General features: G+C 43.0%; 1 protein-coding gene across 2 annotated transcripts in view; it reads right to left on the bottom strand.

Moving 5' to 3' along the window:
- Positions 1-25,320, bottom strand: part of bahcc1b (BAH domain and coiled-coil containing 1b) — a 61,878-nt gene that overhangs the window by 32,203 nt on the left and 4,355 nt on the right. Inside the window, exons 1-2 of one of the 2 annotated variants that reach the window (XM_006800964.3) lie at positions 21,976-22,150; positions 17,968-18,301 (exon numbers count right to left, since the gene is read on the bottom strand). In XM_006800964.3, coding sequence (XP_006801027.2) covers positions 17,968-18,139 — 172 coding nt within the window. In that variant the 5' untranslated portion in view covers positions 18,140-18,301; positions 21,976-22,150. Of the gene's footprint in view, positions 1-17,967; positions 18,302-21,975; positions 22,151-25,320 lie in introns of those variants that run through there. The other variant, XM_087845373.1, reaches the window with a different exon arrangement.

The raw sequence follows: 25,320 nt of genomic DNA on the forward strand, positions 1-25,320 counted from the left end.
AGGCCGGAAGTAAACGGCTATGGAATTGGACGGTCTAGCCTTCTTGATCTACTCCCGCCCTTAATTCAGAGTATTTCCGGTTGTCAGCGCCACGGCATGAAAATCGAAAATGGACCCCGAAATCTTTCTCCGTTTTTGTGTTCATTTTTAATTATCAACGAGCTAACCCACATTCTCGCCTGAAAATATGTTTAAAGTTTATTTTGTGGCCCAGAAAGATTAATAAGAGTAATTTTAAAACTTAGTAGCGGCCGCCATTGCCGGAAACTGGAGCTTGGCTGGGCCGCGCTATGAATTCTGGGATATGGTGGGCCATGAAGGACACACCCGACCCATCCTTCAAATTCGGGGAAAAGGAGGACGCATTTGTCGGCTGCATTCGGAGGAATCTACGAATTTGGACAGCCTTCGGCGCGTCGCTGTGACGTAATCGGTCTACAAATGCGGCCTCAGGAGGATGCAGCCCATGAATTTGGACACGACCACTGTCAACTCCTGGTGGCCATTAGAAGCAAGCTAGTTTGAGGCACTTAGGTTAGCTTGTAGCTTAGCTTAAATTTTTAGCTAAGCTACATTCACCACTTGTGATCAGAACAAGCACCATCCAAGTACAAGCATGAACGAGAATTTTAAGATATAACATATAAAAAAAACTGGTTAGCTGACTCGAATCATCGTGAGGTGGTGTTATATGTGCTAGCATAAACAAATTAACCTCGCAATTACCTGAGCCTTCCCCTGTTGAATACTGTAGCTGCCTACAAGCAAAGGCATAATTCTAGCTTTACCACGTGTGTGCACTGCTGACGTAACGTGAGAATCCCGTTATCATGTACTGAGCTGTAAGTCGACGGTTGGCAATGAGTCCAGCATAGAATCAGTGTTAAAGGGATAAAGTGGCGGGATAGAAGTCGTTAGGTAGTTACAAGTAAAACACCGGTTTGCAAAAACTGCTGAAATGACATGTCGCCGACTCACTGCAACTCCTCGCAGAAAAATTGAACAAAGATGCAAACCCAACTTCCCAAGAAATTCCTCAACTCAAGTTTCCTACACTAGTAAAGGAATCAACAAGAGACAAAACAGAGGTACAGTATTTATAGAACTCGATCTCATGTCTTAGCATGAGTCTGTTGTTGCGGTCACATATTTGGTCGGCTGGGCCTGCTCTGCACCTTCAAAAGATTTGATCATTCATAAACCATCACACGGGGTCACAACCAAGTTCAGCTCTTACACGGAACTGAGTGCAAGTCTAATCTTATGCTGTAACAGTTTCGGCAAACTGAGCAAGAAGACTCCGTTCAGTTTGGCTCATCAGCATGCTCTCATTTAGTGGAACAAACTGAACAGTTGTAGGGGAAGGAGGAAACAAATCCACAGGGAATCAGGTAATTAGTCACGGGATTGAGAGAGAGAGAAAAAGAGAGGGCGAGAGAGAGGTGGTGGGTTGGGTCGTTACTCATAAACGCTGCGTCGCATCAGAGGCAATTACCACAACCACAACAGTCCACATCTGAGTCACACACACACACAGGAACACACGCGTACAGTACCCTCACCTCAACGACGTCCCGATGCCCTAACAACCACAACCACAAGTGCCTTTAGCTGTCTGCCAATCTGTCTCTGACACACACACACATACACACACATATGCAAGAGGGCGGGTATTGGGATAAGTCAAGAGCAAGATGGGGTAGCAGCGAGTATTAAAAGACAAATCTGTGTGTGTGTGTGTGTGTGTGTCTATTTATACAGCTGGATCCCAAGCATCAGAACACACACGCACACACACACAGTGATCAGGACAAACACACACACACAAGCCAGAATATTTAAAAGTCGAAATCTTTCCATCTTTTGCTTTTGATATCCGCAGCCTCTGTAGTCATAATAAATTTGTAGGAAACGAAAAAGACACTCGAGACTTTCATTTTCCATCTTCCCCTATTCTCTTCCTCCCTCCTCTCGCGCACGCTCTCCTCTCTCACAGCAGATCGTTGCAGTGTTTTCGTTTTCTCTCCCCCCCCCCCCCCCCCCCCCCCTCCAAATCCTCTCTTGTACAAATGTAGATCAGCGGCCTTTTCAGCCAGTCATAATAAAACACAGCTTGTGTAAGGCTGCTCTCAAGGCCCCTGGCAATGCAGACTCTCGCACAGACGTATACTGACACTGACACGTCAAATACACACTGATGCACACATAACGCTACCTGTATCAAGTCTAGTGCAACAGACGATAGAAAAGAAAGACAACTTTCACATGAGCAATGGGCTTTTTAAAAAGAAACACAAATCTTGGCCACAAGATAAAATTGCATTGAATGAAAAAGAAGCTTAGGCGACTATTTCAAATAGTAGTGCTGTGATTTAAGTTTAGCAAAGTAAATACTTTGCATTCCTTCCTGACTTTCTTCCCACAGCTGTTCTTTAATCTCTAACCCCTATCAGATCTCTGCCCTTCCCCCATCTCTCCATCTTTTTTCCATTTACTCATTACTTTCGTTTTTCTCCTCTTTTCCCCCCCTTATTCCCTTTTCCTGTCACCTGACTCCTGACCCTCTGTCTGTTTTCTGTTGGTTGAGTTGAGGAGAAAATCATATTTGCCCACTCTGTCTCTCTGGCCTGCTGATATGGAAAATCATCTCAGAGGCCAGCCACTAACATAAACCTCATTTCTGTCCCTGTTTTTCTTTTCTCCTCCCCTTCTTCCTCTCCTCCTGGCCTGCGTTTCCGCCTTTGTTTTATCCTGATCCACACATTCCCTTTCCATCTGTCACCGCTGCATCCACTTGGAGTTTCCCCTTTTTCTCAGCAGAAACACCAATAGACAAATGCAAATATGCTGAATTAGCCTCAAGTCAATGAAGGAGCGCAGACGCTACTCATCAGTGCTTTTAATCTTCTGATCAGCTGCAAATATCCATTTATTCAAATATTCATTGTGACCCCCAGTGATACTAGGATTGTATACCACCTATCTCTGTGTTTGCATGTGTTATTTGCCACATATAGAAGTTCCCAACTAAGTAGATAGCTACATGAAGTCTCCATGGCAGTAATTAAAGTAGAAAACATATTCGTATCCCTCCCATTTTTTTCCGAGTTGGCATTGTAACTTGGAAAAGTGTATAAACACACAGCCAGCGAATCCTCCGATGTTGACAATCCAAAGTAATAAAAATCAGCTTCTATTCACAGTAATACAGGCAGCTGTACTTACAGTGAGCAAAATCTGCTTTAGTTTATTCATGATTGACTGTAATGTGATTTGCTGAGGGGAAAATCCACTCAAAAACACTTAAACACTGTTTTAGAAAAAAAGGGGCTGGATATGTGCCTTACTTTTCTGGGCAGGTTTTTGTGGCTTGGCATATTTCTGGTATTCTCGTGGATAACATGGGGCCCAAAAAATTAAATTACATACATATATATATATATATATATATATATATATATATATATATATATATATGGATGTTGTTTTATTTCCAGCAAGACAATTCAGCAGGATAAATGTCAGGATTACACGCCATCGTTTATGGTCACAGTCACCACTACACTGCTGTCTCTCCAGAAGGAAAACTGTATATGTTTATATATATATATATATATATATATATATATATATATATATATATATATATATATATATATATATATATATAAACATAAAGAATGACAGAAAAGGAACTTAAAAATGAGAACACAGTTGCTAGTGAGAGTGATCGTATGGGCCTATTTAAGGGGGGGAACCTTTAAACTGTACCAAGAGGAATGTTGACTCAAACCATACAATGAAAATGCCCTTTTTTTCGGAAAAAAAAAAGGTGAACTCGTGACTGCTTTAATCAAGGATCAACCAATCAGGCCTACTTAAAAACCTTGGCAGTCATGTTTAGAAACAATAACATCATAGACCCTTTCATGGAGAAATCCAAGGCAAGTGTCTGATGAAGGAATGCGGCCAAAACATCAAGGTTATTTTCTCTTTTTTACGTTATAAAAAGATCTGCTTTGGCATTTGTTAAACCAATTAAGTTACACTATATGCAATATAATGCGTCAATTCAGACGAAAATGCTTAAAAGTGAGAAAAGATATAACTCTGCAGCCTCTTTTGTGTGCTTCGGCAGCTACTGAAGAGCGCTTGATGAAGTTTACTGTGAAAAAAAACAAAAAAAAAAGCATGAAACAGGACAGAACATCCCAAGGTTTCTCATTCTTCGAAAGAGGAAGAAGAGGGAGATGAAGAAGAGAAGCGAGAGAGGGGAAGAGGAAGGCAGATTTGTTGCAAGTGGTTAAGAAAAAAAAAGTCCTGTGGTAAAAGAAGCAAACACAGATAAAGTGATGGAGGTATATTCTTTGTTGCATCTGACTGAATGGACTGCTGGTGATCGATACATACACACACACACCTGGAAGGATGATGAGTTAAATCAATCTCCATCCGATGGAAGATCAATAGCCTCTTGTGTTGTATCGTCACATTTGCCAATTAACAAAAGCCTCTGTGCTCCCTGATATACTGAACTCTCTCCTACATGCACATCTACACACACACACATGCTGTCACTCGCAGAAAGAACTCGAGAGTCTGAAACTGCGCTCTGTGTGTGTCTGTTTGTGTGTGCGCGCGCGTGTGTCAGAGGTTCTGACTCTCGTTAGCTTGGCTGTTACGCTTATTGCCGTACACTTGGCAACCTCTCGTCAGTCCGACCCTTTCATAAGCCTCCAACCACCAAGGGCCCTGGCACTGAGCCTTCAGTCTGTGTGTGTGCATGTGCATGTGTGTGTATATCTAAGTGTGTGTGTGTCTGTGTGTTTAGGGCCAGGAGTCAAGCCAGACCTTTTTGATCTGTTTTGACACCACGGAATTGCACAAGTGACAGGGCTACTCAAACAAGGCATTCGTGGAAGGCGCTTAGACACACACACATACACGCACACACGCACACAGGTCCATAAAAGCATTATGGCACTGGGGACACAAACACATTCAATGTGTGAGTAAGCGCCCAAGCGGTGCTTACAAAGAATATGTTCAGGGGAGAAAAGGAGTTCTTTTGCTCGACTAGATCCAGATAGCATTTTCCTTCTGCTCTATCTTATTATTCATCAACGATTCCTCTTGACTCATTCATGTTAGAGAGAGTAGGGTGTGCAAGCAAAGCATGGCATGTCGCCTGGGACGAGCAGCTGCACTGAATCACATTACGTAGGGAAGAAGAGAAAGGACAGAGGAAGAGAAAGGGAAAAAGAGAGAGAGAGAGAGAAAGAGTGGAGGGGAAAAATGAGATGAAAGAGCTACAAATGAGAGATTTCCCTGTGAGGCGCATAAATCAGCAGACTATGAACAGCACTGCTCAAAGCCTGACTCCCAGGCTGCGGACTAGAGCCTCGCCATCCACGCACAAGCACGCACAGACACACACACACACGTGGATACACACACGTTCTCTCGGCTACCATCTCTGCACGTTCACTGCTGTAGCAACATTCCTATCTCGCAGCACCTACACGTGTGTGTTTTAACATCAAACAACAGCAAGTATCCTAAAAGAAAAAGCAGCGAATCTGCTGGCTGTTGCTCCATGAAGATTAAATGAAATCAAAAGCTGGAAGAATTAAATGAACAATGAGAAGAAAACGTTGCACCTTGCCTACCCCACCCCCGGCTCGAGCCCCCACACACGCACGCACACACACATGCACACCCTCTGGAGTTGTTCCGATTTTTCCACTGGCGAACATAGTCCACAAACGCACCGCTAAACTTTGAGAAAAGAGGAAAATGTTCCTGCTTTTGACCACAGACTTTCTGGACGCCACACACCCACCCACCCGCGGCTGCAGGAAGGACCATATATGGCTTCGAAGAACAGGAACTCACAACGGGAGAGATTCTTAGGAAGCAGGGTGGATGGGGAGGGCTTGGCGGCGGGGCTGTCAGAGTAAGTTTTTCCAGGTTTTACCAAGGAAAACATGGGAATTTGGAGAACAGGGGTCATATGAGACTGGTCTGCTGCCTGGGTCAGAATGAAACACATATGGTATGTGCAGGCACATGCAGACATACACTAATCAAAAGCATAAGGTTGCTGATATTTCAGGAAAGCCCGCGGTGAGGGTCAATAATGCAATTCCGCATGTGTGTGCGCGCGCGTGTGTACAGGGATGTGTATGTAGCACCAACCCACCCCCAACTCCCCACAGTTACCACCACAGTGGTTTTGCAGCTCTGGTATAGAGTGAAGAAGCCTGTTCTGGAAGATTTGGTCGTCATCCAGTCTGACATGCCCGTGCCACGCCTCTGTGGTCCATTCAGCCTCCAGCCACAGCAAACACACACACACATTCACATACACAGGCTATAATGATTCGAAGCTGCATGGACCTGTGTGCGGATTAAATACACCTGGGGGTCAAGACGCCAGGAAGAGTGAGTCTAACAGAAAACACAGAACCGTGAGCTGAGAGCAGAGTGTGTTTCTTCGTATCAAGTCATATCCAATCATGCGATCTGCTGAAGTTAAGACACAATTAAATTCTGACACCTAGCGCTTTATACTCACTCCTTATATAACAGATTAAGACGCTGCCCTTAATAAACACTTGTGGTTTGGTGCCGCAGCCCTGTTACTTATCAACAGTAATTTATGATTACAAATATGATTGAAACCCAACCTTAAGTAAACAATGTGTCAAAGCTGTGCAAGGCAACGGGTCAGTATTTAGATTGTATTAGATCCTCTGAAGCACTCAGTATTGTACATTAACAATGCATCCTATGCGGCTTGTAGATGAAAGGGGAGGCTCAAAACTCCCCTTTTAGCCTCTTTGCGCTTATTGTTTTGGCTGTTTAGTACACCTTTATTTATACATAAGGACAAATAATGAGCTGCTGATGAGAGCAGAGCATTTCTTTTGCAGAGAAATATATTTTTATATATATTTAGTTTATCGACTTAACATTTTTAGGAAGCCAGATACACACATGACTCCACTTGTAAGCTTTTATTCCAGAGGATGTGTAAATAACCATGACTGTGGTATCTACACTTGCTTGTGATCATTAAAGAAATGATAATATACCACAGCTCTGTCCCCAATCAAAAAAAGAAATTCCTAATTTACAGGAAATACTAGCAAGTGTGATCTAAAATCGGTAACAAAATCTTACTTCAAAGTATACTGCTGGTTTTAAATGTGGAAAAAAATACTTAAGAGAAGGAAAAGCTTCTAGTTATTTTAAGTGATGTAGAAATAAACGTAAGCCATGTCAAATACTCTTCCTTTTATCTTAGGCTGAAGTTAAGACTTGAATCTATTTATGTTACTATGAAGGTTACAGATCGCAGCCCGAGATTTGCAGCAGGAGTGCAGCACAGTCCCGCTTCATCTAAAGTTAGCACAGACTCCAGTGGAAACAAACACACCTACGCAGCAGAAGCGAAGCAGGAGGACGGCTGCAGAGGGGAAGACAGCATCCTTTAACCAGCAGACCCAGATTTAACCACATCCATGTCAGCAAGCATCCACCCTACTGAAGTGTCCTTTGGCGAGACACTGAATCCCTACCGGCTACCGCCAGTGCTTCGACTGACCCTAAAGTCAGATCTTGCCAGCAGCCCAGAAAAAGGTGAATTTCCCAGCAGGGATCAAGTATCACATTATTTTTTGAAATATGCTACTTGCAAGCCATCTGCAGAGCTCTCCTCAGTCCTACACCACTGAGACTCATATCCCAGTATCACTGGAGGAAATGTGTCTGCGCAACTATGTGTGTGTGTGTGTGTGTGTGTGTGTGTGTGTGTGTGTGTGTGTGTGTGTGTGTGTGTGTGTGTGTTCAACTCTGGTGTGCCGTATCACCCTCCATCATCATGAGTTGAGGGGTTGTGGTTCCTAGAGAAGCACTTTACTTAAATTAGACCCTCAACGACTCGACGTGCAGGTGTCATTGTGTGTATATGTGCATGTGCGTACGCTCGTGTCTGCAAAGTATACTGAATGAATGCACGCATGTGCGTGTGTGGGCGTCAGAAAGTCAGTGTGTGTTTGTGCATGTGAGAGAGGGAGAGAGGAGACTGAATGCCGAGAGAGGAGCGGGATCAGCAGACGGCAAATGCGAGGGAGAGAGAGGGAGAGAGGCAACAAGGGAGGAAGAGGAGAGGATGGGGCGAGCGAGAAGGGTGGGAGTCTGCGAGGGAGAGAGTGAGCGACACAGAGAGAGAGAGAGAGAGAAAGCAGGTGAGAATAACCAGTCTGACCTTATTTCAGCACGGCTTTTCCATTCTTTATATTCCCTCATTGCTGTAATATTTACACAGGAATAAAAGATTATTAGAGCGATCCACAGAGAAGAAATGAAGAGGAAGGGGGGGGGGGGGGGGGGGGGGAATATAAACATAAGGAAAGATGAAGACACTCATGAAGGTAGAAAAAAAACCAAAGGGAAGAAACCTCAGATTAGAGAGTCTATTGATTATTATTGTCATCAATTAGGTTGCCAGATTTTCTTGATTTGTCTCGTGCTGTGGGAAAACTGTTTTGTTTGCTTTCTCCAACCAGCAGCCAAAACCTTCAAGCTTCAAATTTAATTGGTAACGCAAAAAGAAGCAGAAAATCCTTACGTGCCAATATTTGGCATTTGCTTAAAAACGATTCAGATATTTAAAAACAAAAAATCCTTATCAAAAGAGTCCAATCACTTCAGCTTTCATACGTTATTTATGAACGTATCACAGACAAATCTCTAAAAATAACAATAACCAATGAAGATCCCCAACGTCAGGAAAAACACGCTTGAAATGTTATGAGATTGAAATGTACACAGATTTAAAGTGCACTTTTTAAATGTGTCTCTCCACAACAGCAAATAATAACGCGCAGATGTGCAGATTAAATGAATAACATCTGCTCATCAATCATCAACATTTTAATGAAACACAGAGCTGAAAGAGTTCAAGCCCTAATTTGTTAATTGTAAAGCAAAAATGTCAAATTTATTAGGTTACATTTCACCCTAAATTTGGACTTTATTCTGTCTTACCTGATCTTAAATGACATACCTTAAGGTTTTAGACTACCATGGATTTTTCTGATAATCTACAATGAAACTGATAGTTAGATCTAAAACAATACTGTTATTTATTGTTCTGGGATAATGTAGACATGCCTATTGCTGTTCACCCAAATAATGCAGTTTTGTTCAGGTATAATTTGCAACAAATCTGTGAATAATAAAAACCTTTTTTTATGATTTGCTTGTTTGTTTTAAGAAAAAATCTGAATATGCAGAAGAGAGAGCACAGGTATGACATCCAGGAAATAGTCATCCCACTGGGATTATTAACCAGGAATCCAATGCTCAGGGGGGTGCGTGTTCAGTTGGGATGTCCCCTGAGCACTCGGCTATTGGATCGCTCCAATTAATTATTTCTTAGCTGTTATATATGGAATTTTGAGGGTTTTTTTTTTTTTAGCAATACTTGGGTTTTTTCTTAGACCAGACTGGACCTTTGAGAATGACAGAGCATCACTGTGCATAGTGTTAAGGTGATGAATTGATGTTACCTTGTTTTGACAGAAATGCCTATAACGCTTTAGTAAAAGGAAACCAAATGAGCAATGCTGTTTTTAAAAAGAATAATAATAATAATTTAAAAATGCTCATTTTGCTAAATTGTTTTTAAGATGGTGCAAAAAAAAAAAATCCTCTTTGCAAGAAAACACTGAATAATTTCTCACATCACAATAAAAAAAGAAAAAGATAAATCCAGGCTATAAGCCATGTCGTGTCTTCAGCGCTTCACTATTTCCCTGAATGCCCCAAACTGCACAGACTTAAAAGAAGAATTTTCACACCAAACTCAACGTCACATTGCATGTTGAGAAATCCCCTATCAGAAAAAAAGGTAAACATCCTGGCATAACTGCAGCCTTCCGAGCAGCAAAATAAATCAGTATGCCACAACTGAAAAGAAAACACAGGGCTGCTTCTTTGTTCTTACGCTTTCTTTTATATATATAAAAATATATAGGAATATGTAGGATTATACTATTTAAGATATATGTCTTATTTCTAATTTTTCTTTTTCTCCCCTTCTGTACAGAAATGCATTGTATTGAGTATTTTGTAGTCTAGCTTTGGATGCAACGTTAATATCTGCTCCACTAACGTTTATTTGATTTGAAAAAAGACAGAGCCTGCACAAGTTAAGCAAAAATGATAAAACGCAGCGAGGCCAGCACTGGGAGCTTCTGAGAAAGCAACACATTCATACAGACGCGTACACATGGAGAGCAAAAAAGCAAAAAAAAAGAGAAAAAAAGCCATACGTATGTGAGCATCCGCACACAAAGAAGTCCTTGTATTATGCATGCATGCATGCTTCCAAACATTACAAAAACACACATCAAAACGACCGGAAAAGACAGTAGGTGGTTATTAAAGAGACAAGAGAGAAAAACAGAGAGAAAGAGAAGAGACACTTTACCGGCAATCAAAGATGCAGAGGAGAGGAGACAGGAAGAGAAGGAGAGGGAAGTGGAGGTAGAAAGAGAGAGAGAGAGATGTGCAAAAAAAAGGGAAGAAAAGGGGGGAAAAAAAGGGAGAGCTTGCTTTTAATCAGCCTGGATCCAAAATTTAGACAGGCACACACAGAGGCACGAGCAGTCCCTGTAGGATTAGGGCCTTGGCACTGTGTGTGTGAGTGTGTGAGAGTGTGAGTGTGTGTGTGTGTGTGTGTACTGTGCACGTCCCACGAGACTGATTAGCCATGAATGACTGATGACGGATCTTTGCTTTTTTTTTTCCCTCCTCCTTGCTCTCTCTCACTCTTGTTTTCTTTCTCACTACTCTCAGCTCGGGCAAGAGCATGGGAGAGGATACTCCCTCTCCCATCGCACACAGACACGCACACACACACACACACACACACACACACACACACACACACCCCCACACACACACACACACACAAAGCTGCACACAGCTCCATGTATATTCAACAAAGGCTCCTGAATATACTTAATGCTTTCATGTGTGTCACTGTGTAACGATCCATGCTGTTCCACACAGCTGCTTCTCTCTTTTTCTTACTCTCTTCCTCCTTCACAATCACACACACACACACACACACACACAAATATGTACCTATTTCCTGTTTAGGAGCACATTAGCTGTATTTCACACCAAATACTAAATCTGCTCAATCTGTATGACAGCAGCAGTTTGACTCTTGAAAAACACTGAAGGGTCCTGCATTCAGGCGGCAGGCCGACCACTCTGCCTCCTTTAACCTCACCTCCAGATGAACCTCGGGCCACCGCCATCCATCTAAAGCCCTGACAGCAAAACAAACTGGACATAGACCCGCCTGAATGGAGGCCATTACAATATGAATGAGCCAAACAGAGCTGAAATGAATCGAGTGGAGAAGCAAAACACAACAGCTGAGAAAAGGGCCCGGGCTGAGTCAAACGAGTCAGCTCAAGTGACGATGAGTCAGGCAAAATGTGACCCCGAGACAGGGTAAAAGCAGAGGCCTGTCTCAGGTGTCCGTAGCCGTTCTGATAAGGGTTACCTTGCCGTGGTGCTTGCAACACTGCTTTTTCAGGGGTGCAGACCTGTGGATCCACCGAGACTGTGACATCATGTCTGTCCCCCTGCTAAGTGATGTCACCTCCTTGTCATGTTGCGAAAATAGGGAACTGCCTTGACCCCTCTGAAGAGGAGAGAGGCCATAAAATAGCTGGGAATTACAGCATCTGCACACTTTCTTTGCACATATGTGGTGACTTTTTTCATGCAGTCATGTCATGAATAAGAGCCACAACGGCAAACAACTTATATTGTTTTTTATGCACGTGCACACACACACTCACTCACACATACAAAGCCCCCGTCTTCCTGTACAGAGTAAGAAGCTGTTTTAGCCTTGTGTTTTGCGGGCTGTTTAAAATGTCATTTTTCTCTCGTTTCTCTGACTTCAAAGGCGCCTCACTGAGCTCTCACTCCCTCTTGCCAAATCCTCCAAACGTTTCTGATTTAGTGAGTTGGCCACGGGCCGAGTAGCACCGGGACGGGCCCGTTAACAACTGTCCGAGTGGTGGGGGAGAGGAGGTGAGGAGGAAGGAAAGGAAAAGGGAAGAGAAGAGAAGGGAGAAACAAATGAGACAATGTGGAAAAGGGAGAGGAAGCAGGCTGAAATTGAGACAGAAATAGGAGGACTGCTGAGAGAAGGTCTGCTAACAACGCGAGGAGGCGATGGGCGTGTGGGGAGTTAGACAGAGACGGGAGATGGATATAAGAGGTGGGGGGATCGATTGAAAAGAGAGGAGAGAGAGAGAGAGAGAGAGAGAGAGAGAGAGAGAGAAAAGGGGGTGGGGTGAAGGGGGCCATGGCTGTGAGGAGGAGGAGGAAGGAGGGCTGGAGCACCACTCGAGAAGCTGAGAGGAGCAAATGCAATAGTGAAGGGAAGTGAAAGAGGAAAGCAGAAGGAGGAAGAGGGGAGGGCGAGCGTGCGATTAAAGAGGGGTGAGGAAGACGGGGGGGGGGGGGGGGGGGCTGGCCAGTGAGAAACAGAAGAAGAAGAAAGAGAAAGAGGAAAGAGGAGCAAGTGACAGAGAAAGAGGAAAAAAAGAGCGCATGGACACAGGAAGTCTGGCGCTTTCCATTCACATCATGACACATCAAATCATCAGAGGGTGGTGTGTGTTCACACCCCGGAGATGTCGCAACCAAACGCACCCCACACCCTTCAAATCACTGCTACCGACAATAAGCAGCTGTTCTCATGTTGGAGGAGAGTTGGAGATGAGACAAAAGTCTTCCTGTCACAGTGGCAAGTGCAACTTCAGAACAAATGCAAGCTTCACTCCAAACTCAAACATCAAAAGATTTTTCCTTAATTTGTTGAATTTTTTTCCCCTTTCTACTGATGTGACCTTTTAGACGCCTTAAATCTCAGCCACAGTTACTCCGAGGTCAATTTGACCATATTGTGGAATATATTTAAATGACGCGCCACGGTTTGCTTGAAATATCAAAGCATACACAAGAGTCTCATTTGTAATGGAAATGCCTTTAATGACTTTACCGGCCCTTACTTAATGACTTAATGCTTTTAATGTGTCAACAAATTTCCAAAAAGTCAGGCTCGTTTAAGTGATTTCTTTGGCCCTGCTGCATATTTTAATCTCACGCCTTGATAAGTGCACAGCGCTGATGTGGGTGGGGAATCGGATTTGCTATATTTTGAGGCAGACCAAAAATCATGTATGTAAAATGCAATTTTGAAAAGAAAATGGTGAGCGTGTGTGTGTGTGTGTTATGATGACACACACTAAAATTACTCCAGAGCCTAGTCCAGTGTGTTTAAATGCAATGCGGAGCGAGCTTTAACTGGAATCAATGTTTTTTTACACTTGAATTAATTTTTCTACTCAAAGTCAAATATTGCAGATTTTCAACCAGTTTGCACTGAAATCGCCACAAATTTATTTTGATCTTATTTAACACATATAATATATTTTCTGTTGTGAAATTTATAAAAAATAATTGTACATTATCCAACAAAAATACATATATTTAGAAAATTTTCCCTAGTGGTTTCCTACTCACTTATGCACTTATGGTCACTCGGTGTAGCGTAGTGCTGATGACACAAAGTGGGTCAGTCAATTTTTTTTTTTTTTTTTTTAATTGAACTGAATTGACAGTTTACACTCGTCTCCTTCCTCACCAAATCCAGTCGCAGCTCGGCTGGCCGCAGCCTAGACCAGCTGTCTCCTCCACACAGGGGGCCGTCTTACACACTGCACCCTAGATGTGCCCCCTGTACACCCCGGGTTGCATTGGTTGGATTGGAGATTGGTGGGTGGTGTTGGAAAGGGGTGATTGGGCTCGCTCACTGCTGACTCATCCTACACACAGACACACACACACATACACTCGCAGGGACAGGCAAGCATCTCCTCTCTATCGCTTTCATTCACTCACACTCTTGAGAAGCAGAGGAGACGCCAGGCTGGGGAGTCGGTGGGGGTGACGGCCAGTGGGTGCTGTCAGGCGGTGGTAATCTGACTGGATTACCAACCAGGTGGAAACATTCAGCCTATCTACCCCCCTCACGCCCTTACCCTCCCCCTTCCTCCTCCTCCTCTTCCTTACTCCTCCCTGGCTCCATCCATCTATCATTTCTTCCCTTATTTTTTTCACATGCCTTTCTTTCTTTATCTATCTACGGGGCTTCCCTTTGCCTTTAAACATAATGAGTACCCTAGACACACACACACACACACACTACTCTATACTAACTACAGGCCTTTAATTCCACAAGCATGGACAGAAACCAAACCCATGCGTACGCGTACAAACGCGCCGTCTCCTTCCATCGCCGTGCAGGTTGTTTGTGCGCCAAGGTGTGTGCAGGTAGTAAGGTGAAGGGGTGTGCCTCATCTGTGCTGCCGCAACGTTCAAAGCCTATGACAAAAAACTTCCAAGGGAAGAGAGAGATATAACTGACAGCCTCCTGATGAATGGACTGGATGGTTGTGCACACACACACACGCACAGCTACAGGCATTTGTAGTAGAGATATGCAGAATGTAACTACAGGGTCTTGTGTTTCACTAACAACGCCGAACATGGGGAGAAGGAAAGGGGAAAATGCTGGGATGAAAAGGGGGCATAAGCTGAAGAAAGAGCTCAAGAGAGCAAAGACCGAGAGCGACCGAGAGAAAAGAAAGTGAGAAGTGGCAGAGAGATAATCTAGTCTATGACATTATGGTTATGGTTTATTGCTGTTTTAAAGCACAAAAAACAAGCAGCTTAAGACTAATGTTCTTCAAAGTGTGTATGCGTTTGTGCGTTTGTGCAGCTGCATGTGTGCACACACAACATGAATGTAAACTCCTTCTGTCTGCATTACTTAGTCACACAAATGCACACTCATTCACGTACACAATCATGTAAACAAAAACGGTCTGCTGTCTGGGAAGTAACACACCTGTTCAATGACAAGAGCAGCCACGCCCTCCATAACACCGCACACCTGTGCTTCTGCAGGCTAAACCTAACCCTAATCGCACACGCAAACACACACACGTACACACACGCACACATATACACTTGCACAACTACTGCCCAGGGGCTAACATCACAGAAAGGGGAAGAAAGAGAAAGAGAAGGGGGGACTGGAATAAAAAGCAAAGCAGTGAAAATGGGAGGGGAAGAGAGCAAGACAGACAGACAGAGACAAAGGCTTTCCCACTGCTCCTATCAGTAATCTAAACGCCTGTGTAATATCATTGTGGGGTTTTATCAAATGTGGGCTGAGTCTTATGGCGTTGGTATGCGTCTGTCATTCCATCACCTTGTCAAGCGCGACCATATTCAAGCAGACACCATGCTGATCTAAATAAGAGGCTTCAGCAAATTGATGGATTGCAGGTTTTCCAGGATATGAAGAAGCAGGGGGGAATGAGGGGAGTCTTTTTTTTTTTTCATTTTGGATTTTTTTTAAGTGATATACTCAGTTTGATAGTGTGAGACTGTATATATATAAAGAAATAGTGAGGGTGTCTTCACAAAGATCTGAAACAAACCCTTGTCCAAACCTCCCCCTCCACCCTCCTGTCCCTGCTATGGCCAGCTCCACATCACATCTACCCCCTGTGCTGAGGCCTAGGGCCAGGCATACAGCTTTCTGGATCTCTAAGGGGGGCAAGGACAAAGGTAACCCGCATCCTAACCTCCAAGCAAACACACATACATACACCAACCCCCCATCTCTAAACAACAATCCTCTATGCCCATCATGTCTGTCAAAACCCCATAAGGGACATGCATGGAGAGTCTGGATATCTGGAATCTCAATACAGTGTCATGCACCTTGAGACCCAGTGAGAGGCCCTCTTGAATATATTTCAATAGCATTATCAGCCTGCATTACTATGCTTATATCCCCTTTATTCAACATTAAAGAAACATTTTTACACTGGGCCATTATGCATGTCAGCGCACAGCAAAATCAGTCAAGGTGCTATTTAAACTGCAATGCAGGTTACATTTGTATTTGATATATTAGCTTTGAAAATGAGCTGGGCGTGTTTTTGCTCGAATGGTGTGTGTGGAAATCAGAAACAGACAGGCAGCTCAGCGTGTCATAAAATATAGAAAATATTTTATCAATATAAGTTAATGCATGGAGACTGAATCATTTATAATATATTTAAATGTGGTAAAGTGTTGATCAATATTTATGTGAATTGTTTAATAAGTATTATACTGAAAAGAATGTACGTATGAGAGAATAAAGCAAAGCTTAATAACTTTTGTGCAACAACACGTGTTTTTAGACGTGTTGTCAATAAAATGTGTTGCAATTTAGACTTTTTTAATAAAATATTTTTTTAAATAATAAATAAATAACGTACAGTATCAGTTCAAGTTTTAAGAAACATACACTTTACAGCCTTATGTCAGTTTATATAATTAATATATTTATATATGAATATTTTAAAAAAATGCATAGGAAGAGCCCAAGTTTTACAAACGTAAATGCTCACGTGCAATAAAAAAGTATATTAAACAAACCAAGCTGACGTAAAATTGCATTTTAAATTTAAAAATAATAATAATAAAAAATTCCTCTCATGTGAAGAAACCAGAACCACAGAACCAGGAGTTGGAGCACGAAATATCAAAAGTAATTCACGATAGGATTTCTGGAAAAATCCACTCGTGTTGACCTGAAATGTGAAATGTATTTTAGCAACTAATTAAAAATGAAAAACCGGTTTGACTCATTTTTTGTCCTTTTACACATGAAAACAAGCAAATACACGCGAGACGTGGATGGCCACTCTTGACACACATGGTAACTAATGAGATTTCTCATCTAACACGCATACATTCATCCAGCGCGTGGGTATAAACGCAGTATGATTTCGGACAGTCTTTTCTTTCTCTCTTTGCGCGCACACACACGCACCCCCCCCCCCCCCCCCCCCAGCACCACCCCCCCCTATTGAGACAGGATACCAAAGCTACTTGTTAAATCTAATGCATGCACTGTCAACCCATTCGCACCCCGTCACGTCTCCGCTCAATATAGAAACCGGATTTTCTGGTATTACCCTCACCTCTATTAGCCAGAGCTCCCCTTCACTCACTCAGTCCCCCTCTGCTCTCCACCCGGCAACTGCGACCCCCAGTTTGCGCCCAGCATAAACCAAAACCACGAAAAAATAATTTAAAAAAAACACACACGTGAAGGAGGAGGAGACGCTGCGCAGAAACTGGCTCGGCTAATAGCTTTAATTTATTGTTTAATGGGAAATATAAGCGGTGGAATAACCCAATTCTAATTAATTACATCAACTGGCAACGATTAGTACTTCGCTAATTGATGAATCCAAATAAATCTATGACAAGATTATGCCACTAATAATCCCAGCTTGATATGAAAAAAAAGAAAAGAAATAAAACCAAATAACCCTGGAATTAAAGTTTTAAAACAACAACACCAACAACAAAGGTGAGCTTGGACTGAGTTGTAAATTTAGAGTTAATTCTATCTGCAAAAAGAAGACACATTACCCTTTTTCTTTTATGTGCTTTTATATACAGTTTTTTAATTCTTGCATTTCGGCAAACAGCCATAAACAGTTGATTGAATAAAGTTAAAAAAGATAATTCCTAAATTCCCCCCACCCCCGAAAGTCGGAGCACTTTCCATCAGTGTTACATTCTAACTCGTCCCTGAAGAGCTCCAAGGTTTTATTTTGCAATATGGGGAACATATGCTTCAGACAAGAGAGACAGAGAAAGAGAGAAACACAGAGTATATATTTTCTTTGGTTTTTTTTTTTTTTTTGCTTGTTTGTTTTGTTTTTTTTAATCCACACTTCTCTGTAGTTACACGGGAGGGAAAAACACCTTGCTTCCAAAACTGACCTGAGTGCGGACCCATGGAAAGGTGGGATGAGTAATATTTCCCGGGCTGGAAGTGAGCGGGGTGCTGCACGGATCCGTGTCCGCCTGGCGCCATCCGAGACGCGGCGCTGTGAACCAAGGCGCTCCGCTCCGTCAGGAGGTGGTGCGGAGGAGCGAAATCTCGGCTTTCCATCCCGATGAGAAGCGATAAATCCCAAATCCCAAAGTAAAATCCGGAGGCACCGAAGGTTTCAGGCACCCAGATGCAAATAATCCCTTTTTATGAACTTCGGGCTCGCCTCGCATTGAGCGCGGTTTTGGCTTTGCAGGGTCGAAACGGAGTCCCCGTCATGTCCTACAAAAGAGAGAGCAGGAGACGAGTCAAAGCGCTGACAATGACGAGCCAGCCAGGGATGTGGCGCTGAAGAAAAGGCTTGACTGAGAGACAGTCGCTGCTCGTGTTTAGACAAACAAGCACGGTTTACAAAGAGAGAGAGAGAGAGAGAGAGAGAGAGAGAGAGAGAGAGAGAGAGAGAAGAAAAAGGGAGGAATAAGAAGCTATTCAAATGTCACACACAACAAACGTCCTAAAATAAAATAAAATCCCCACATTTACTGACCAACTTTGGTTCTGCGCTCCACACTAACTTTCTAACGCCGATATGCGCCAGCTCGGAAAGGTGAGTGAAGTCTGCTCTGTGGATGAACATGTGGGTGAAGTGAGTTTACGTGGATTTACCCCGCACTACATCGTTGGCCCCAACAGAGGAGCCCCCCCCCCTCCTCCTCGCGACCAAACACAATGTAAATCCTGAACACGGGAGCTTCCTTTATCAGCGCAAAAAAGAAAAAGAAAAAAGAGTGGAGCAAATGACGAACAAATGAAGCATATACAGTACAGGAGTTCACGGCGGTATAAAGCCTCTCCCGGTGAAGGAGTTGTTAAGTCTTGAGGCTCAACAAGCGCCGGTCATAAACAGGCTGGACCTCGGGGCACTTGCGCTAAAACGTTAAGGAAACCATCTGCACCAAGTATAAAATGCGTAAAAAAACATATTCTTTTTTTTCTCATTCGAGTGACTCAAATAGCCTATCACTCTTTGGTTTCAGATGGATACAGTCAATACGTTTATCTTTTGGTGTAAATTGAGATTTTAATTCGAATCTGATCCGGTTCATATGTGGAGGAAATGTTGGTTTCTGACTTGGATCGACATTTCTTATATAGGTTTTATAAACCAAGAGCGCCTTTGCTGTTCTCTGTTTTTATATACAAATGTTTACCAAAGTTGCTTCACCATCGCTGTTTGACTTTTGATAGTTTGCACCGTTGAAATCGGGATTATTATTCGTTACGTTGCTTATTGCGGAAAACTGGCGATGAAACAGCCATTTCTATCAACTCATACGGAGTCAGCAGCAGTGGCCATCGCCTTCTGACAATAGCCATGCATTTCTGCTACTCGTACTGTATAAATAGGATACAGTGTAATCACAAACACAAATCAAATCACCTCTATGCTTCATCGCCAGAGTTGTGAGGTGGGCAATAAACAGTGAAATAGACTAGGAAATCATCGCGTTTATATGTATACCTCATAGCCTAGGTCATTTATTTAAATAGGACTCCCTGCGATGCTCATAGGGAGCTCTGGGTGCTTCCATTTCCACCCCCCACACACACACAAACACACCTCAGCAGTCCATCTATTAGGCCATTCAATGCGTGGCACGTCCATCTAGTGCTCTGTAGATGCTGATAGCACCTCCCAGGAACCAAGATAGAGGAACAAAGAAAATACCAAATGCTCTGGTGGACCAGGGGCTTTATGAAGTGCATAAGAACAGCCTTCATAAGCTCGGATATTCAAGTCTTCTTTAAGTCACACACACACTCACACACACACACGGACGCTGCTCTAGGACTCAACTTTCAGGAATTGTGTTTTTAAAGGGGATTTTCTCCCTAGCTCCCTAAAGTTTCGCAGTTCCGATAAAACCCAGCAAATGTGATCGTGAATCGTGAAAATGTGTGTGTGTGTGTGTGTGCGTGTGTGTGTGTGTGTGTGTGTGTGTGTGTGTATGTGTGTGTGTGTGTGTGTTATACGTCCAAACATTCCCCGTAACGCTTCCTATAAGGATATTTTTGCGCAAAGTGCGAGGGCATGTAAATAATTTAATTTCCTTTTTGTTTGCTGCAGGATGTTATTTTTTTCTGACCACATGTAGTCAACAGTAAGAGGGGAAAATAAGGGTAAAAGAAAAATAAATGGGGGGAGAAACGGAGGCTGCTGCTGTTTCTGCTGCTGCTGTTGCTGCTGCAAGCTCACTGGGAAGGCAAAATGGACTCTCCTGTCCCCTAGGCAGTGAGAAACAATGGCCCTTCTCCACGGGACATCAATCATAAACTACTATCGTCTGACATTTGTCTATACATTTTTACATTTTCTGTCCATAAACACACGTCCTGGATATTTACATTACACGTCAACAGAGAGCCACTCAGACTACATTTAACAACCTGAGTCTAAATCCCGTGTTATCGCACGCCACGCAAACAAGCGGCGTGAGCAGATCGCGCGTAACAGTTTTGGGAAGAAGGAAAAAAAAATCATCATTTGAATCTGCAGTAGCGTGTGTGTGTGTGTGTGTGTGTGTGTGTGTGTGTGTGTGTGTGTAGCCCACATACGTGAAAGGCGTTCAGACTTCCTTCCACTCTACCCAGACCTCCTAAACCTTGTACACACACCTCCACAAGCACACACACACAAGCACACATCCAGTAAGCAGTGCCCCGAAAAGGGTCAAACTGTCGTCAGAAGAAAATCCCCCCCTTCCCTTACAAAAGTAACCACTGCTGGTCAAGACGACATCACATGAACTTCGCACAAAAGCCAGCAAATCCGCAAAGAATTGCGTTTGTCAGAACTAATGCAATTGAGGCTTCGAGCATAAAAAGAAGAAAAGGAGAGAGAAAAAATGCGCCTATTTATCTGTGTGTGTGTGTGTGTGTGTGTGTGTGTGTGTGTGTGTGTGTGTGTGTGTGTGTGTGTGTGTGTGTGTGTGTGTGTGTGTGCTGTTTGAGCATAAATCTACTATATCATAAATGCGTGAATCTTTGGATAAAAATGAAAAATAAAATAAAATAAAAAAGGCATTTCCTTTTGAAGTGGTCCGGGTCCAGAGGGCAACTGGTTTCCCTCAACAATTTAGCAATAAAGTAAAGTCACAAAGCATAACCGGCGCACTAAATCCGGATATTCAGAGGCCGGCTAAACGGGAGAGACAAGCCCGGCTGAGCCGAAGACAGCTCGGCGTCTACACAGCCTTCACACCGAGGGAGCACTGCAGCTTGCAATAAAAAAACCTCTACCTCTCTCTCGCTCTCTCCCACACACAGAGATAGACACACAAACACACTTGCACAATGGAGAACTAACAAAGAAATAATCTACAATTTAAAAATTTATGAAAATGGGCTCACTGAAAGAGCAGAAAGGTGTGGAGCAGCACCCCGAATGAATTAGAAACACACGCTCGGCTGTGAGGAGAGGTCAAATCAAGAAGTGACACATATCGCCCACAGCTCAGCACTGCACACTGGACAGGAAACGGTGGAAATAAAGCTACGTGAAATAAATCCCCCCCTTCCCCTCCCTCCTCTAGATTACAGTAGAATCGTGAGATCTGCTCCTTTAATGTATTTAGCAAATGAGAGATGCCTACAGATTAATATTCTGCACAGAACATCAGACCATCTCGCGTTTTATTGCATCTAATGGAATGACAGCGGATAGCGGTGCGCTTAGAGAACAGCCAAGGTACACCTCCATGTAAATACAAAAAAAGATTTTAAAAAAAGACAAAATAATAATAAATGTGTAAACTAAAATTCCCTCTTACTTGAAAAAAAATGAACATGAAAAAAAACAGCATTCAAACGGCTACAATCACACACACAACACACACACACAAACAAAACAAAACAAAAATGACAAAAACAGAACTGTAAAATAATTTCCTACTCACTGGCAAGTTACATCCACCGTGCGGCGAGTGGCTTATAATGAAAGAAAAAGTACGAAAAATATTCAAAGTGAAAATCCCGGAGTCGCAGAGATGAAACATGTGGGATTGATTACATCCTATGCTGCTGCAGACTGTGGTGTGCAGTCAGTTGAGGTATGGGAGAGACGCATCGTAGAAGTTCAGGCTTGTAGTGAATCGAGGCTCGTTCATGCAGCCGGAGACTCAGACACGCCGGGAGGAGGGAGGGAGGGAGGAGGAGGAGGGAGAGGTTGAAGGGGTGTGTGCGCGGGGAGGGGTGGACTCGCAGGCCTATTGGTTTGAGAACGACAATGTGAAAGCGTGCCCGTGAGGCGCTCCCCCACCGCCGCCCCCACCCTACCCTTTTCTATACACCCCCCTCTACGCCACACACACACACAGCCACTACCTCCCCTTTCTACAGTAAAGGCGCCCTGCCATTGGTTGCCGCTCGGAGCCAATGAGGAAGCCGGAGGATCCGCGGAGCAAAACGGCGGGCGTTTGATTTGCAGCCCTCGGCGCACTGCGCGGAGGAGACAGGCGGCACGGAGAGGAAAGAAGCCGGCTCTGCCTGCGCTTTCTGATCGCTGGTGGAGAGCAAACAGCGTCTAGCCTTTTATGCCGTGTGATCCCGTTGCAGCCCTCTGTGCTGTCTGTCTGACTGTAACGCTGTTTTATTATTATTGTTATTTTGCCTGACAGTGATGGCGTGGTAGTGTTGTTGGCGCTCCTTTAGGGAAATCTCCCTTTTATGCTCTCCTTTTTTGATCATCTGCTAAATAAATCCTTATTAGAATTTGAATGTACTTTAGTGAACAAGCCTGCTCTGTTTTGCATGTGAGTGCAACTAAAGTCACAACGAGACCTACATTAGCAGGCCTGAAGTTTCAGTGTAGAGTGCAGATTTGCTATATTATAATAATAGTCTGCTTAAAAAGGGGGAAAAAATGCTTTTGGAGTCCTTAATGGTCAATGCAGGATAATTCAGGCTCTGTATAAAGGAATGTGTTATAGGTTTACACCTTTTAGTTAATACGGCGAGGGATTAAAAATATTGCATCTGTTTTAGGGAAAAGTTATGATTGCTGTAAACACACAAGATAGGCTACGGTATACTGTATATTACCTATATATATATATATATATATATATATATATATATATATATACACACACACACACACACACACACACACACAGGCAAATTGAATCACTGCATAATATATATATATATATATATATATATATATATATATATATATATATATATATATATATATATATATATATATACACACACACACACAGGCAAATTGAATCACTGCATAATTTGAAAGCATTACTGTCCTTGGGGTTGGCCCTGCACACGGTTCACTAATTTAGCCAATTAAAAGTGGAAGGATATGGGGGCTTGTGTGTTTCCATGTCGAAATATATGAGCTGCTATAGGCTAATATTGCCGCGCGGGTTTGTTTATACGTGGAGGCAAAGGGTTAAAACTCGGGTGCTTCGGCGCTGCGGAGCTCCCGATTGGCTGGCAGGTCGCCAGAGCACTGTCAATCACCGAGTGTAAACAAGGCTCTGATTGGCTGCTGGCCAGTCCGCACTGGGCTGCCTGAAAAAAGCAATTACTGCCCTTGCGGTTTCAAGGCGGCCCCGTGCTGAACGATGAAAGGAGATAAGGAGGGGCGGTTTCAAGGCGCCCCCCACGGCGAACCCCGTTGGCCCCAGAGCAAAAGGAGAGTCAAGAGTGACTAAATCAAAGGGAATACGGTTAAAAACAACAACAAAAAAGGTAGGGGGGCAAATTACACGTTGTAATAAATGTAGGGGATAGATTCGCGGAATGGTGCAATAACAACTTGTTTTTTAGAAAATGGAGGCGAGGACGGCAACAAGAACCGGAAAGCAACTATTTCGCTGCCGAGAGGGAGCTCTTCTTCTTTCTTTTATGGTGGAAGAAAAGTTTTGTCTACAAAGGAGACAGTGGAAAGACGGCCGAATGTGGGTTTTTTTTCTTTTGAGTTTAATAAACAGAATAAAAGCATTTTCTCATCTAAACGTTAAAACGGTGACACCACTATATAGTGGGAACTGAGCTTTGATTTTGGGCGGCACGCACGCGGTGTTTTGACCAAAAACTTTTTATTTTTTTATTGCCAACTAATCAATAACTAAGTGGACATTTCCGGGTTCACGCGGGAGTATAAACGGTAGGTCCGTGACGATAATAATTTGGTCTTTAAATTGTTTGCGAAAGGGTGTCGGAGGGTTTTTGTTTTCAAATATTCCATAAAATATTATATATAAAATATTCCATAAAAATGGAAATATTTTTAATTAGAATATTTAAATATATGTTATTACTTCGGCTAAATGTTCAGTCCTATTACAAAAACACACAAAAAAAGGGTCATGTTTCATTCTGCAGACAAATCCTTGCAGCCAGTCTGTGTGCTTTTTAGCTGAACTTTTCCACCACCGGCACCACTGAGCACGCACTTTATAAAGTATATCCAGGCTGTTCCAACTGATGTCCCTTTACATTAAAACAGAGACTCTCTCCCTTTGCTTTGGTCCAGTCCCAAACAAAACATTGGTGGGGGGAGTGGAAAAGGGGGGGTTGGGGTGAGCCAAGCTGGTCTGCAGCCGATAGATAGCTTATAAAACTGTACTCGCACAGAGCGAGGGAGGGGGGGGGGGGGGGGATCTCGACACTTTCGTGTGAGAGGAATTAATTGATACATATAAAATTCAAATCAAATAACGCCAAAGCGCGCAGATTTATCGCGGCTGTAATTAGATAATCGTTACCGTCTTTTCCCATTTACCCAGCAGCCTGCGTGTCCGAGCCCTGCGCTCTCCAAAAGGCTTCAGCCACCACATTCACAGACACACACACACACACAAAAAGACGCACAAAGCTGGATTTTATGAAGACTCGCACTGTTGTTCAAAGTGACTATTTTAATAGCCCAAATGTGCTTTGAGGCCAGTAAGACGCCTCTAAATTATAACGCATTAGAGTCCATTAAGGTACAAATTAGCATTGTGAAAGCTGGTGCTGTTGGTCCATCAAAATATGCAGGCTGTGTATTTACTCACCGGGCCTCAGTGTGAAGAAATAGATTTTTTTATTTATTTATTTTTAATGAATAATTATTTTTCTAATAAGGGAGTTCTATTACTTGCATGAAGAAATATATTAAAAGACCAGGTAGACCAAATATGTTTTACTTTATCTCACGCCAAACAACAAAAACTCCTGCGGAATACAGCGTAAATTTGGATCTTAATTAACCATTACAGTAAATGATTCAAATCAAT

Source organism: Neolamprologus brichardi, chromosome 8 (assembly GCF_056152115.1).
Source record: "Neolamprologus brichardi isolate AB-2024 chromosome 8, ASM5615211v1, whole genome shotgun sequence".
Classification (NCBI taxonomy): Eukaryota; Metazoa; Chordata; class Actinopteri; order Cichliformes; family Cichlidae; genus Neolamprologus; species Neolamprologus brichardi.